Source organism: Salvia splendens, chromosome 6, assembly GCF_004379255.2.
Source record: "Salvia splendens isolate huo1 chromosome 6, SspV2, whole genome shotgun sequence".
Lineage (NCBI taxonomy): Eukaryota > Viridiplantae > Streptophyta > Magnoliopsida > Lamiales > Lamiaceae > Salvia > Salvia splendens.
The window spans coordinates 13,557,792-13,574,286 of NC_056037.1; the positions used below are offsets into that span (position 1 = coordinate 13,557,792).

The 16,495-nt window shown below is 37.9% G+C and overlaps 3 protein-coding genes across 4 annotated transcripts; all 3 read right to left on the reverse strand.

Annotated features, from left to right (window-relative positions):
- Positions 1-2,922: 2,922 nt before the first annotated feature.
- On the reverse strand, positions 2,923-4,070 carry LOC121808825 (U-box domain-containing protein 8-like). The gene is made up of 2 exons (XM_042209399.1): positions 4,032-4,070; positions 2,923-3,441 (listed from the first exon to the last, which is right to left on the reverse strand). The coding sequence occupies exons 1-2, from the start codon at positions 4,068-4,070 to the stop codon at positions 2,923-2,925; spliced, it is 558 nt and encodes a 185-aa protein (XP_042065333.1).
- Positions 4,071-6,555: 2,485 nt separating this feature from the next.
- Positions 6,556-8,640, reverse strand: LOC121808826 (U-box domain-containing protein 9-like). Its single transcript, XM_042209400.1, has 3 exons — positions 8,551-8,640; positions 7,304-7,664; positions 6,556-7,250 (listed from the first exon to the last, which is right to left on the reverse strand). Exons 1-3 carry the CDS (start codon positions 8,638-8,640, stop codon positions 6,556-6,558), a joined length of 1,146 nt encoding a protein of 381 aa, XP_042065334.1.
- A 3,561-nt stretch (positions 8,641-12,201) lies between these two features.
- LOC121809707 (zinc finger CCCH domain-containing protein 25-like) lies at positions 12,202-16,495 on the reverse strand. Of its 2 annotated transcripts, none has more exons than XM_042210475.1 (9): positions 16,119-16,489; positions 15,342-15,440; positions 14,748-15,181; positions 14,489-14,555; positions 14,346-14,399; positions 13,613-13,681; positions 13,437-13,502; positions 13,282-13,350; positions 12,202-12,725 (listed from the first exon to the last, which is right to left on the reverse strand). In XM_042210475.1, exons 1-9 carry the CDS (start codon positions 16,227-16,229, stop codon positions 12,642-12,644), a joined length of 1,053 nt encoding a protein of 350 aa, XP_042066409.1. In that variant the 5' UTR covers positions 16,230-16,489; the 3' UTR covers positions 12,202-12,641. The 2 variants fall into 2 exon arrangements, 1 of the variants encoding a protein (XP_042066409.1); XR_006052299.1 differs by having other exon boundaries at positions 12,653-12,725; positions 13,437-13,533; positions 16,119-16,495.

Here is a 16,495-nt window from a genome sequence, read left to right on the forward strand (position 1 = left end):
TAATTTTATTATACATAAATATACCTTTTTATATGCATGGATATAACTCTAATTAGATATTGTGCACTCACCATCATCTTGCTGCAATACATCATTGTTTCCTTTTTCACATCCCTATATCTCTACTAATAATAGGCAGCAAAATAATCAATTCATAATCTGAACAAACATTTACATCTGACCTAAGTACTATTGTCTAACAGTTCAAATAATACTATCAGTCTCAAAAATGTTATTAGAGCTCCTGTTTCTCAAGTTATGAGCATCCACAGCCGTGCTCTTGCCAGCGACACGTTTATGGGCCCGACCCCACTTTTTCTGCCTGCTCTCTGGCAAGAGCACAACACCCACAGCTGTGCTCTTCCGCAAGAACGAGCACAATTAATTTAAAATTCAATTACACAAAAACATTTCCATAATACTAAAATTCATTAAAAAAACCACAATAAATATTACAAATTACAAATAAAATAAAAAGACATAATTAAAATCCTAAAAATTAAAAATTACATAATTAAAATCATAAAAATTAAAAATTACATGATTATTGGCTAATATTAACCGAGGAAGACTACGCATCCGGCGGCACCAACCCCAATTGTTTTTTGAGACCCAATATCATGTCCTCGTGCGTTTGAAGTTGCGTGGGGGTCATAGTTGGCCTATCAGCCATATTGAGTTGGGTCAAAAGGGCCCACAACGAGTTGTTCGGGGGTGGAGGTGGAACATAGGGTGCGGGTTCGGGGGCGGGGGCAGATGGAGTCGCGGCGCGACGGCGTTCGGCCGCCGCCTACTTCCTTCCTTGCGGTCGGCGTCTAGAACCGCTTGGTCCGGCGTCGGGGCTACCCAAGTTAGCTTCGGCGAGTTGGCTAGCCACTTCTTCGCCGGCGTCGGATAGGGATGCCGACCGTGACCGTTTGGAGGAGCCGCTAGAGGAGGATGTTACGCCTCCCAGATACTTCGGGTGCGTTCTCGTTTCCTGCCAAACATTTAGGTACTTGAACGACTTACCGTTCATGGATTGGTAGGTGCTCAGCGCCGCAGTGATGATGTCTACCTCGCTCCGGCCGCTCCCGGCATTCCGCGACTCCTGGAGGAAATAGCCATTGAACTTGCCAATTTCTTCATTGGCTCGGCCGATGCAGTTGCGCACCATACTCTCGTTGCGCTCGATCGTTCCCGGTGGCCGATTTGCATTGTACCGCTGAGAGACGCGCCACCAAAAGTGATCGCCGGATTGGTTCGTGCCAACCACCGCATCTTCGGAGATTTCCAAGTACGCCTTGAACAATCTATCCATCTCCGCCGGTGAGTACGGTGTGCGGACACCGGCGCGAGATGGAGGAGTCGGAGTTTGGGAAGGGACGGGAGGCCTAGGCTCCGGTGTCCACCCGTATCGCCCATCGGAGGCACCTTGCTCATCGACCGGGTATGACCGGTAGCCACCCGGAAAGCCCGAATCTTGGGTGAGAGGAGGGGCCAAATAGTCCGTTTCCGGAGTAGAAAACGGTTGTGAACCGAACCATTCGGGGTTCCAACCGTGGGAGCCCGTAGGGTTATCGTCTTGGCCGGACATAGTGATGTTGTAGGGTATGAGAGAATGAAGATGAAAATGGATATGAGAGATTGAAGATGAAAATGGATATGAGAGAATGAAGATGAGAATTGTGTAGTTTAATGTGAATTTTTGGGAGTGAAATTGGGGGTATTTATAGATGAAAGTGTGTGTTTTTGGGGTAAAAAAATGAAAAAAAATTAAAAAGTGGAAAAAAACGGTTATAAACGGATATATTTTTTTTTAGGAAGTGAATTTTTTTATTTATATTTTTTATCGGTTTTTTTAATTAAAAACCGATTTTTTAATTAAAAAAAAATTTAAACACAACGGCTATGCCGTTGACGAATCCCAGCGCGCCACGTCAGCTGCTCGTTGGCACGGCGCTGCTCGATGCATCGAGCAGCGCCGTGCCAGCGGCGCGAGCGCAACGGCGACGGGTAGCGTTAGTGCCAGCGGCGCGGACGGCCGTGGCGACGGACACCACCGTTGTGGATGCTCTAAGCGCCGCAATCAATTATGGATATATATAGTAATAATGTAGAATCATGATGGAACAGATATCTTGCCATTCATCAATCGTGATATATTCTTGAATTTGTTACATGTATTGTCAAATATTTATTTATTTTTAATTTGACCATCAATTTGCTAATAGTTTTTTTTATACGAAAAGGATTGTGCTACTTTTTACAATAATTCATATAAATGTAATATTAGGTCATTTTCAAATGACACAATTACATTTCTATATACATGTATAAGATTCTACAAAATCCAAAAAGTACAAATTTTGCATCCGAACGGAAGTCTCACAAAATCTTTGTTTGTTTTTTCTAAAGTATTATACCATCTATTTGCGTTATTATTTTTTATAAAAAAATATTATATCCAAGTAGTAGCAACCTATTTTGACGGACACCCTGCATCAGCCTGTCCCCAAACTCGAAGGCATTTTTTAATTAACAAAGTTAAAAATTTTCCCAATAGCCAAAAAATGAAGTGTATTTCTCAATCTCTTCCCTTAAAAATTGGTCAGTCATGGATGATTCTTCTCTTGGCATCTGATTGGGTCAGTCATGGACTCGGTACGAGTGAGGATCTCATGATTTTGAACAAGCAGCTGATTACTTCGCACCTAACTATCTCCTCAATCACAATCTTGTCAGTCGAAAACATTGCAAGAACTTGCAACATATAACCCGGAAACACCTTGTACTTGGCCAATCATACCACAATCAAGAGCACGCCTCCTGTTACCTGGGACGGAACACAGATTAATTATAGCGCCGACCGCCTCTTCCACTGCCTAAACATCACATACCTCCAACATGCCCTTGAGGTACCCACAAACAGACTTATGTGCTTCACGAATCTGTTCCTTGCAGCGTCTTAATGGCACTAGCAGCTACTGTCCGAAACCTTATATCATCCCAAACATCCATTGTTTGCAACCAACCTCTTGACATAGCTGTGTTCGTAAGAGTGGCAATAAGGGACTCACGAAGATCATCCAGAAAGATGCTGTTTCTAGAGGCAGCAATAGCTAAACAGAGGCCATTGAATAGTGTTGGGACATGAACAGCAGCTGATTCAACAAAATGCTTCCGAAATGCATGATTCTCCTTTGTTAAGCGACGCAATCTCTCGAAAAGTTCCCTCTGGCCTTCCAATGTCTCGGCTGTTAAGTTTATTTCCATTGTGGCCTGGAAATCAGCCTGTTGGAACTCATTGTTGAGTGAAGGATTTTCAAACCAGCTAGATATCATATCTTTGCGTACATTGTCTTGGATTAGCATAGCCAACGACTGTATCCTCTTCCCAGTTTGAGGACATGTAGCATTCCCATCCTCAATCCACTTCTGAATGGAATCACGGTCATATGTCTGCCAAGACGAACACAAGATTGGATTAACACAAGATTGGACACACAAATAGTATTCATTAAAAAAAATGAGTCATCTATCCAAATTCAACAACAAAATATACACAAATCAATAGATAAATCCTTAACAATACACCCTAAATAGAATCACATAAAGAAATTAAAAATATATTATGAACCGAAGCACATATATATAATTAATTATTAAATAATCCACAGTTATATACTATAATTTTGGGATTTTGGGAAAAATTAAAAAATCAGAAAAAACGGCCATATTTTTGGGATTTGGAAAAATTTTTTTTAATCATTTTATATAATTTAAAAACGATTTTTAAAATAAAAAAAAAAATCAAAGGCAACGGCTATGCCGTTGCCCAATCATAAGCCGCCACGTCGCCTGCTCGCTGGCACGGCGCTGCTCGATGCATCGAGCAGTGCCGTGCCAGCGGCGCGAGCGCAGCGGCGGCGGTCCTCGTCCTCGCCGCTAGCACGGACGACGGCCTTCACTCCCACCACCGTTGTGGATGCTCTAAGAATCTTGAAAAAAATGGACAACTACTACTTTATTAGCTCAGGAATCCCACCCACCTTAACCAGTCCACTTCGAAACCCCAAAGCCAAATCCATGGAGCTCCGATCAATCCTTCTTCAACCACAATTCCTCCCTAATCCACCAATTCCCTCATTTTGTCTCAATCTTGGACTTCAATTCCCTCCTCCTCCTCCTCCGCCGCCGCCCTCGCTCCGCCACACCTTGCCGCCGATCCGGGCTTCGCGGAGCGCGCCGCGAAATTCTCCCGTTTCGGCACCCTGGCCTCGCCGCAGCCCTTAAAAATTCCGGCGAAATTCCCGGATCCGGCGTAGAATCCTCCGTCTCCGACCCGTTTCCGGCGAAGATGAATTCCCGGAAAAGAAAGGGGATTTCCAGAGGCAAGAGAAAAGACAACAGATCGAATTCGGCAAAGGTTCGAATTCAACTCTCATTTTATCAATTAATCAATCAAATTCAAAGATTCAATTTTTTCGGGAAGCCGCCGATGACGGGAGCTCAAAGCGATCGAAGCAATCGGAAAACAGCGAAAACGAGGAAGAATGTAATAAATCCGACCAAAAGCCGCCGGAGCCGCCGAAGGATTACATTCATGTCCGAGCCAGAAGAGGCCAAGCCACTGGCAGCCATAGCTTAGCAGAAAGAGTGAAAAAAAAACACCCTTTTTTCTTCTATTTTTATCTCATATTTCATGATTTTGAATTTTAATTGTGTCTAATTTATTAGGTTAGGAGAGAGAAAATTGTTGAGAGAATGAAGCTTCTTCAAGATCTGGTACCAGGTTGCAATAAGGTTTGTATAGATTAATTTAGATTTTGAGAAATTGTTATTTGTTGGAATGGGATTATTATGTCTAATCACTGCAGAGACAAATCGAGGTAAAAATAAATTGACTAAATTGAATTAATTCTTGACTAATTTTGTGTTTCTATAACAGTTCTTGTCTAATAAGTTGGCATCAGTGAATCCAGACTTCTATTTCAACATGGAAAACCTTCTATCCAAAGATGTAATTTCTCATTATCTCTCTCTTGATTGAACACACAATTCTGGGAAAAATGATTTGATGTGTCCAATTTCGATTCCACAGATGTATCAGCATTAACTGTACTCAATCTCCCATAACCAGAATGTACCACACCAGCGCTGCAAGGTACAAGCATCTCAAGCGTGGAACCTTTCCCTCTAGATGCTAGCTTAGGAATCGATGGATTCTCTAAACATTTACCCCAGGTAATAATGATACTTCATATCAAATTTTGGAACTAAAAAAAATATGTAAAAAAAGTTATCTATAACAAGCTCATAATCTCACGACACAAATAAACACAAGCAAGGACTAACATCCCTATGTCACGTAACAAGACTACTTCTACAAATTTTCAATCAATAAAGTACCTTGGGGCTTGGAGTGAGGCACCAAATCATGAACAAAATATGCAAATTTAGCTATTTATTTTTCTTGTGCCAATTTTGGTTCTAGTCCTTCAATATTATTCAATTCCAGATGTACCAAAACAAAGAGATCTACAACTTTCTATCAAACTTAGCAAAATGGAGTGTCCAACCAAGTTAAAAGATAAATGTGCACAATTATATCCAAGCTTCGATTTTTACTATTAACCTCATATTCATTTAAATATTTAATCATATCATACACAGTCAAGATAATTGATTTTCCAAGAAGACATCATCCTGTTTATTGTTTGACAAATGGATCTATGGGCCTTTATTTAGACTTAAACAAAGCCAACTCATTATATCTATAGAATTACCCCAGAGCATACACAAACAATTATACATAGATTACTGATAACCAAGTAGGGACAAAGGAGAAAATAATACTAAGGAAATGATAGTAGCAGAAGAATTTCATAACTAAAGCATCACTATGTTCGGATAGGGACAAATGAGAAAGTGATAGTAACAAAGTAGCATATGAATTTAATGACTAAAACACCAACAAATAGTGTTGTTCAAAATTATAACTCTGCCTCTTGTCCATGTACCTGCCGATATAAGAACAAAAAAAAGAAGATTGATTTCAATCTCGACGATTTACTGATAAATCCCATGATTACAGTAATATTTGCTAGACCAGGTTTCCTATCCACAATAGTTGAAAGGAATGCTAGTGAAAAATCACTAATTTTCAGTTTCAAATCAATAATGTAAAACATGAACATATATACTTTCATGAAGGCCTTGGGGTGAATACAACAATTTCGAAAGTTGGAACAAATATTCTTTTTCAAGCATCAAAATAAATGTTTTAAAAGTTTTACAAAATTCTTTTTCAATTATGTAATCAATTTGTGGCAGTGAACAGAAGTCATTTGCAATTCATTTGCAAGTTCAGAACAAGAAGTGAAATGCTATTGAGACGACAAGAAAAGGTACTAAAATAAGTTATCATCAACATAAATCATTTAGGCATAAACTAATTAGGAAGACATGATTAATTAGAATTGTTGTTCAGTTCAGTAGTATGCCAACTAAATGAAAAAGGCTAGGTTATAGTACCTTTTTGCAAGGGGCTTGGCTGCTGTGTAACACTCTCTGTTATTCACCCTTCAGCTTTCTCTCTCTCATGTTCCTAGGGAATATCTTCGCAAGGATGTCACGAGCCTTGGTTTGGGCAAATGGAGTGCCTTCCTTAACAAGGCTAGCCAACAGACGATGAGTCTTCTCTTGGCATCTGATTTGGTCAGTCATGGAGTTGGTACGAGTGACGATCTCATGCATGATAGTCACGCAATTCTCTCTGTTGTGCGGACTAGAGTCACCCTTTATGATTTTGAACAAGAAGCTGATTGCTTCGCACCTAACTATCTCCTCAATCACAATCTTGTTAGTCGAAAACATTGCTAGAACTTGCAACATATAACCCGGAAACACCTTGTACTTAATATTATTCATGATCACGCCAATCGTACCACAATTAAGAGCATGTTTCATGTTACCTGGGACGGAACACAGATTAATTATAGCGCCGACCGCCTCTTCCACTGCCAAAACATCACATACCTCCAACATGCCCTTGAGGTACACCATTACACCTCGTAGGGACCCAGAAAGACCCTTATGTGCTTCAAGAACCTGTTCCTTGAATAAGTCGAGAGTGGACAGCGTCTTAATGGCACTAGCAGCTACTGTCCTAAACCTTATATCACCCCTAACATCCATTGCTTCAGCAATAATTCCAATACGATGAGGCTTGTTTGCCACCAGCCTCTTGATATTGTCACTGCAGATAGCTATGTTTGTAAGAGTGGCAATAAGGGACTTCGAAGATCATCCAGAAAGATGCCGTTTCTAGAGGCAGCAATAGCTAAGCAGAGGCCATTGAATAGTGTTGGGACATGAACAGCAGCTGATTCAACAAAATGCTTCCGAAATGCATGATTCTCCTTTGTTAAGCGACGCAATCTCTCGAAAAGTTCCCTCTGGCCTTCCAATGTCTCGGCTGTTAAGTTTATTTCCATTGTGGCCTGGAAATCAGCCTGTTGGAACTCATTGTTGAGTGAAGGATTTTCAAACCAGCTAGATATCATATCTTTGCGTACATTGTCTTGGATTAGCATAGCCAACGACTGTATCCTCTTCCCAGTTTGAGGACATGTAGCATTCCCATCCTCAATCCACTTCTGAATGGAATCACGGTCATATGTCTGCCAGGACGAACACAAGATTGGACCAACATAAAACACAAGATTGGGCACACAAATAGTATTCATTAAAAAAAATGAGTCATCTATCCAAATTCAACAGAAAAATATACACAAATCAATAGATAAATCCTTAACAATACACCCTAAATAGAATCACACAAAGAAAATTAAAAATATATTATGAACCGAGGCACATATATATAATTAATTATTAAATAATGACAATCCACAGTTGTATATAGACTAAAAATATGGAGTAGTTCATAAGAAAAATCATAAAATCCTAAAAGACAGTGTAAATAGCCTTTTAAAAAGAATTAAAGAGTAAAATACAATTGATTACGATAATTAAATGGAAGATTGACCAGATTTCCTATGTACAATAATTAAATGGAAGTATTAAGGGATGCTACTAGTGCAAAATCATTAATTATGTTTTGAATTTCAAATAAGTAAAACATTGCATCCCAATTCGTTAACAAAATCTAACAAAATAACGAAGCAGAGAATACAAAACAGAGCAACTAGGCAAATAGTATTAAACGGAGTACCAAATTACTAGAGCACCCACAATGGGGCGCCCTATGGCACGCCCGATGCGTGCCATCGTCCTCGGCCGCGACCGATGGCTCCATTGTGGGTGTCCGGACGATGGCACGCCCTACGCCCAAGCCCTAAGCTTCGGGCGCGGAAGAAGCGCGGACGATAGGCCATCGTCCGCCCCATCGGGCACCATTATGGGCTCCGCGGACGATGTCACGCGTTTTTGAAATTTTTTGTTTCCGAATCTTGTCTATTTAAACCTCGTTTCTCATTCACTTGTTCATACGAACATCTCGCCTTTCTCATTTCTCTCATTTCTCACATTTCTACCTCTCTTACATACCAAAATGAACCACGACGACGACACCACTAGTTCCTCGGAGGAAGGTAGTCCGACCGGGAATGCCTTAGATGCAGCCGTTGAAGAGGCCATGGTGGAATGCTTAGCCGAACTGCAGTGCGAGGAGGCGGCGTCGGCATCTTGTCTATTGTAATGTATTAATTTTTATAAATGAAATGAAGTTTTTTCCCAATTTTTGTAGTTATTTAAATATTCAAATGTAGTTATTTAAATATTCAAATAAAAGAAAATGCATAGGGCGCGCGCGCCTTAAGGCGCCCTATTGCAGGTGGGAAGGTAGGAGGATAAAAATGATGATGTGGCAGTGCATAGGGCGCGACTAAGGGATCTTTCATGAGCTTCTTTGAAATAGGACATGTGAACTCCTCCGGCACCACCAGGCCGCCGGGGATCGTATGGTGGAGCTCCAAATCAGCTGCGCCTCTCTCATCGGCACGCCATATCAAGCAAAAATCAAAACGCTACAATTCTACTCTCTCTCTCTGCAGTAGTAATTACAATCCGTGTACTATAATAATCACATAATGAAAATTGCAATTTTTTCAGAATGAAATGGTTATTTTATGTATTCCCTCCCATTAATTAATTAATATAGTGGATAGTTAATTGAAATGAAATGTTAATCTTATTTTTATATATTATTTTATACAAATATAATGTAGGGTTTATTACTAAAAGGTAAAGACGCACGAAAAATTAAATTGGTGTCGTGGACGACAGAGGATATACTCACATAATATTTTTGGGTTTTCACTAAATCACTACTATCATTCTTTTTTAAGTAGTGTTAGTGCTAAGAATGTAGTGTCACGTGTATAAGATCGAGTGAAGAAAGTTTGTTACTGTATTACACATGCACACACAATTAGAATTTCTCTTTTTAACATTTAAGTAGGAGTACACATATTTAGAATGAAATGCATCAACATTTTAAGAATTAAATAAAAACGTTAATCCCAGCCGTTAAAAACAACTTCCGCCTCATCAAGAAATACACCAATTAATTAATTGTTCAATTCAAATACTACTACAAAATTAATAGTACTAGTTTCATAAACTACAATATTTCTTTATAACCTAAATTCAAACTCCAGAAAATAAATATTATTTTGGGATTGCTACTATATTTTGGGCCCGGCCCGGTAGATGATTGGACTTAATTTTATCAATTTCATACCACGAAATTGTGTGTTTGTATAATCTCAAAAACAAATGAGGAAACATAGAAATTACAGATAACACTCCATTAAAATATCAAAAAATAGCACAATATAGGTCATTAGGGCTGGATGGCTCTTGTACTTAATATGTGATCACCATCGTTTTAGGAAGATTCAATGCATATGAAATATTTCCTCTAAACGGAGTATTAATATATTCCAATAAAACTTTATTACTACTATATAATTGTAATGTGGTACTATATTTTAAACATAAATGAAATGAGTTTTGTAGTGTGGACCTAATAAAATATTTAATACATATGGATAGACATAATATGTTGCGTGAATTAATGTGATTATGTTATCTGAGGTGTGTAGTTATATATGCATATTTATTTATTTCCTAGTTAGTAGAATTTGTATATGGAAAAATATACTAATTGTTTTAATTTTTACCAAATTATAGTTTCCTTTGTAGTAGTATATTTCCTTTTATTTATTTTTATAAGTTTAGGATTCTATATATAAAATAAAGGCATCATTGTTAGATTATAAAGACACTTTTTGAATTAGTTTTAGTACTGACTTATCTTACAAAAAGGAGTGGTGGAAAGAAAGAGCAGTGGTGTACAAGTTTAATCACAGTAAACTTTGATATATTTTCTTTTATATGTAGTGTTATAAATTTGAATTTTAGTTTGAACATATCTCTTAGTCATATGAATCACATAAATTATTGAAATAAATTGGACTAAACTAAACAGATTAAATCGCATTATACGTCCTAACCCTACTTTTTATAGGAAACCCTAGCTTAGCCCATAAATCTTACAAATATGCCATATTATCTTCCAGAGAAGAGTCGAAATTTGGTGGATAGAAAGAGAGGCAGTGGTGTGCAAGTTTAATCAAGGTAAACTTTCATATAAATTTTATATGTAGTGTTATAAATTTGAATTTGAATTTGAACATATCACGTCCTTGATTAAGATTAAATCCTCATAGTGGTTTTTTTTAATATTTTGTTAAGTGTTGGTAATTTCAGCTAATATATATACATTGTTTATTCTTTACAGAAAAGTAGAAAGTGGTCTTGATAGAGACACCAAATTTAACCATCCAAAAAATGAAGCCATACCTACCATTAGAAATCATCACAAATATCCCCTTGAGACTCTCTCCTCAAAGCATTGCAACTTGCAAATGCATTTGCAAATCATGGCTTAATCTCATTGAGAGTGATGCTTTTGTCTAAGTCCCATTTTACTAAATCGGCCCATGCCCTAGCTGTTTCCATTACCAAGTGGGATTCAAATTGGTTTAGTGTTTTTAAATTGGAAGACGAGCTCGAGCCGTTCTCAAATTGGTTTGATGTTTATGCCAAGCATGGTCCAATCACCAAGTTTGATTTTCGTCAAGAATCAACAATACAATGTTATACTAATGGTCTGCTTCTTCTAAATAACGCTTTCATGGATGATCATCTCTATGTATTTAATCCCATCACCCGAGAATTTGTTGAGCTCCGTGGGCGTGTTACCCGAAAGGGAGATCGTTTTGGATTTGGTGTGAGCAAAATAAGTGGACAACATAAAGTTGTCTATTATAGCCCTGAATCTGGAATTCATGTGTACACACTTAAAGCGGGATCTTTGTGGAGAGCAGTCGAAGCCGCCCCTCCTTTTTCTAATTACTGCGACTCCTCCATCTGTGGTGCATTTTTTAGTGGCAATCTCCATTGGTTAGTTACAAGTAAGACATAAGGTATTTATATTTGTTGCTTTGATATTGAAACATAACGTTTTAGCACCTTTCTTGCGCCTCCTACTAATGTCACATTTACAAGGGGGAAGTTGTATGGTTTGGGGGATTGCCTATGTATTCATAATGATACACTAGGTAATAATGTGATATGGTTGTTGAATGAATATGAACAACTTGAGAACTTTTGAACGACTATACAACTCATCGGGGAAGAGCCTTGTAATGATTATGCTTACAGAAAAGGGTAGTCAACCTATCAAAATTTACAGAAATTGTGGCATGTTGATGTTACACGATAGATGCTTTTTTTACTATTCCAAGGAGAAGAGAAATGTTATAGGAATTGATTTGATTGGGGAAATAGATGATGATTGTTTATATTTCAGCTCTATTCTTTTCACTCCAAGTTTTCTTTCACTCAAAAGAAATTTGGGTATGGAGAATGCAAAATCACTCAAACAAATTTGGGTATAAGAATGTAATCTCATTTTAGTTTAATTTCTACTATAGTTCTCTTTCTTACTTTCTTATCATACAGGGGTTGTAATTTACTTGTGTTCATTATTATTTACCATTTACGTATTGTTGATCCATAAATATACCCTTTTATATGCATCATGGATATAACTCTAATTAGATACTTGAGCACTCGCCATCATCTTGATGCAATATATCATTGTAACATGCCTATACCTAATATCTCTACTAATAACAAGCAGCAAAACAATCAATATATAATCTGAACAAACATTTACATCAGAACTAAGTACTATTGTCTAACAGTTAAAATAATACTATCATTCTCCAAAATGTTATTAGAGCTCTTGTTTCTCTGAGTTATGAGCTAAGCGCCTTAGCCGGGGTGATTGTTTGATAAGAGAAACTCCAGGTTCTACAACTCAAGAACTGTAGAACTGCCTTGCATCATTTGTTTGGCTTTGACTTGATTGTTTATGTGATCTAGGCCAAGCAATAAATTTTGGATAGTGATAATGTAGAATCATGATGGAACAGATACCTTGCACTTTGTTGTTGGTTAGAGCTGAGTTTAAAGAAAGTTACACATGACACTGATATTTGATGCCTAAAAAACATATCAAGCCCTCCCATTTGTGACTATACCGTCACCCACACCTAAAAAACATATCAAGCCCTCCCATTTGTGACTATACCGTCACCCACACCTCCCCCGTCGTTTCCCAACTCGGTTGCAGTTGAATCCACAAGCCACTGCAAGGAAAACGTTTTGAGTAACTGTTGTTTGGAGCAGAAGGGATTATCATAAGAGGTACTGATTTGATTTTTCATTACACTGATCTCCAAAAACAAACACATTGGAGCCAATTTCAGCAATGATACTATGTTCATTGAAATAAAAAAAAATGTCAGCAGAAACTGCCTGACAAACTAGTTTTTTCTGTACCACATCTAGGTGCCTACATTTAATATGTACATCTCATGATTATGAGATAGCTAGCTTAGCTTTTGAAAGCAAACAGAAAGAAGAGCTGATTAAAGAGTGAACAGCAGTGATCTTTTTTACTTGAGAGATTTTGGCATAAAGGGTGGGTATGTTATGCGAACTAATCACTGTTCATTTCCCAGCAAGAGGTATATATAGCTTATGAACGAAGTTTGAGCACAAGTGATCTACTGAGGCTAAATTTTTTAGCTAACAAGAGGAGAAGCTCAATCAAAAACGCTGAAAGAAAGAACTACACCAGAAAATATGAGTAACTAAAATTGGGACTCATATAAAACCATGAAGGATTATAAGCAGCCTAACCTGGAGTTCTTGTTCCGCTTGTTTGAATCTGTCATCACAGTCTCTCATGTGCAGATAACATTTATGCAGCTGCACAAATTACAATATTTAGATACAGCTAACAAACATAAGAATTTCTACCTTGAAAAATATTATCTAATTGCACATCGCACTACCTTGGTTAATTGTATGTGACGACGTGAAGTTAGCTTCTTCGCAGCAATTACAGAATCCTCCAATTTCTAAGGTCAAACAAATAACTGTCATGGAAAGCTACAAAACTAATGCCAATGAATGATTTACTACAAAAATATAATAAAGTATAAAATTTATACCAAAACGAACTACTTACCTGGTAATTCTCTTGCAACTGAGAAACAACTTCTTGTTTTTCAGCAACTAATTCTTCCATCTCAGATCTCTGATTAATAAAACAATGTATTTCTATTACCACCTGAAGGTGACTGATATTTCACAATAATAGTTGCCACCTAACCAAGTTCCAAATGTATTATGAAGTTCTCACTAAACAATTAGACATATAAATCGGTTCATACAACTATGAAATAAGTGACTGGTCTACTCCATACATCAAAAGAAATCGGAGTATAGAATATTGCATAGATATACATTTGTAATATTCACTCATAAGCTGATTTTGAAAGTTTTTAAGAATATGAATATATGATGCCAATCCAGATAGATGCTGGAAAAAACTCATTTCATGCAACCAGAATTCAATGTATTATCATAAGGACATGCAGACAGACATGTAATAGTACTGGCAACAAGTTTCTACCAGGCCATCAGGTTTCTACCACGCCACCACAACAGAGATGAGATCTAACATGACATGCGGTGCCTCTGCCAAACTAACAGAGCATAACTCATGTGGTGCTTCTGCCCAAATTAACAGAACACAACTGAATTGGGTTCACCATTTCACCCTAACTGGATTGGGGTTAAACCAGGACTTTTTTTTACATCTTTCCCCATGTTCAAACTTATTGAATTATAAAGGCCAAGCTACAAAAATAACCATGCCATATTATTGGATGGTTTAATTCTGCATTTACAATGAATACCTCTTTACGAAGTTCTTGAAGCTTCAGACTTAAAACTGCTAATTGGTTTTCTCCCTGTTGAACACAAGCAGAAATACTCAGCATAGCAGTTGCCAGATTTCTCAATGAATAGATCGAGACATATATATAATCAAGAGTTCAACCTGATCCATTTCATCATTGAAAGAATCCAACGAAATCTCCCTACTCCCATGATCATCAAATCTGGATCTGGCGGAAATACACAGTGAACAATTCCAAATAGCAGTTTTCCATCAGAAAACTAATAATCAATTAACTACATGCAACAACTATGAGTTGAATATGTAGGAAGGAATCATGTATCGTCTGGCAACATTAAATACCAAGATAATGAGTGATGCAAATTCCATATGCAGGTAGCCCAGGACTAGTAAGTTTTACCTCTTCGGATAATGATGTTGTTGCTCATTATCCTTGTCCCCACTTCTATGATGAATGGCGTTTCTCTGTTGCTCAGTATTCTTTTCACCATCTCTATCCCAGTCGCGCTCACGCTTTCTCCCATGATCCTGCTCAACATCATCTGCATGTCTGCTATAGTCTCGAAATCTCTCTTCATCCACATAATGATCCCTCATGCGATCATGACCATGTGTCCAATCGTGGCCTCTCTCCCTGTTTTCTTCATGGTCAAGAGACCTGTCCCTATGCCCATCATGATGACGGTGCCGATCATAACTATCCTCTCTTCCGTGATCTCTACCTCTATCACCATCTATACTTCTATCCGAGTCACGCCGAGAGTCACGATTAAAGTGCGGTTTCCCGTTCCTACTTCTAACATCATTGACCTTGACAACTCGCCCATGAATGCTCTGAATCAAAGATTATGTACATCATTCTCTTGAGGGGTTAAGAACTAGTTATACACCAAAATCTAAGGAAAAGAAATCCACCTAGACATGATAAGAGAATTATTTGTAGGTTCTATATCATCATACAGTAATAGATAAAATAAAAGGGAAAAAATAATACCTTTCCGTCCATCTCCCTGATGGCTTGCACCGATGACCTTGGATTAGCGAAAGTAACAAACCCGTAGCATTTTCCCCCAACAGTTCGGTCATTTATAATCTAGAAATAAGTAAAAAGCTTTCTGTTAATGTCTGTACTCTGCAGAATAATGTTTCTTGAGGGGAGCAAATGGGTTGGCACTTGGCATACCAAATGAAATAAATATAGAATCTGAAATGGCACCCATTCGAGATGCTCTTTAGAGGCTTCTCATGATTTGTTTTAACTGGGTTTCAAAAACTATATTTTCAAATCATTAGTTTAAAGTACTCCAGCTCTCTTAATCAGAAGCGCAGAATATGTACAGAAGGTAGCTTTCGAAATTCAGCATCAGTTTATAATCAGTAAAAATTTCTTAGTTTTTAGGAGTGAAAACTGGAATATCTCCAGGAGCAACACCCAAAGCAAACAATCTCTCTCCCCGAATTTCTTGAAGAATAACTAACTAACTTGCAACTTAAACTCAAGAGCTAAAAATGATTTTCTTGATGAATAACTAACTGACATGAAACTTAAACTCAAGATCTGAAAAATATACTGAAGCAGGGGCTTCAATCTACAGGGTACAGCTAGAGATATACACAACTTAAAACGATTATTTCGCAGCGAAAATATATATAAAAAAACGTGGAATTAGAAAAATCTGGAATTGCTAGCATAAGAGTTTACAAATCCTTCCATAAAAAGAGACGTCAATGCAACTGATAAGCAGCAGATCGAAAAAAATAGAAACAGAACCTTGACGGCGATGACGGCGCCGTACACGTAGAATATGCGGCGGAGGCCGTCCTCAGTAATGTCGTAGGGGAGGCCACCGACGTATATGGAGCTGTTGTCGTCCACTGTCATGCTTTATCTGTTGTCGAGAAATAAGAATACACAGCAATTGCGCCAAAATTGGAGGAGACGATCTGTGCCCTAATTGGAGGAGACGATCTGTGCCCTAATTGTGCCTACAAGCTATTTGTAATTTGGGGGGTTTTTTCCTTATCACTTCCACCTGAAATAATGACTTTAAATTATTGAAATTCAAGAGTATGTTCTTCAATTTTACCATTCCCTGGTCCCGTTAAAAAATCATAGCATTGGGATTTTCAATTTTGTAGTAAGGAAGC

Excerpts from the sequence above, each read along its gene's own strand:
- LOC121808825 (XM_042209399.1), bottom strand. The coding sequence starts at position 4,070 with ATGGATTTGGCTTTGGGGTTTCGAAGTGGACTGGTTAAG. Across the intron at positions 3,442-4,031 it reads TTCGAAGTGGACTGGTTAAG|ACATATGACCGTGATTCCAT; the intron begins GTGGGTGGGATT and ends TCGTCTTGGCAG.
- LOC121808826 (XM_042209400.1), bottom strand. The coding sequence starts at position 8,640 with ATGGCCTCTTCAACGGCTGCATCTAAGGCATTCCCGGTCGGACTACCT. Across the intron at positions 7,665-8,550 it reads CGTCGTCGTGGTTCATTTTG|ACATATGACCGTGATTCCAT; the intron begins GTATGTAAGAGA and ends TCGTCCTGGCAG. Across the intron at positions 7,251-7,303 it reads TATTGCTGCCTCTAGAAACG|CTATCTGCAGTGACAATATC; the intron begins GCATCTTTCTGG and ends TTACAAACATAG.
- LOC121809707 (XM_042210475.1), bottom strand. The coding sequence starts at position 16,229 with ATGACAGTGGACGACAACAGCTCCATATACGTCGGTGGCCTCCCCTAC. Across the intron at positions 15,441-16,118 it reads GCGCCGTCATCGCCGTCAAG|ATTATAAATGACCGAACTGT; the intron begins GTTCTGTTTCTA and ends ACTTATTTCTAG. Across the intron at positions 13,503-13,612 it reads AGTTGCAAGAGAATTACCAG|AAATTGGAGGATTCTGTAAT; the intron begins GTAAGTAGTTCG and ends GTTTGACCTTAG.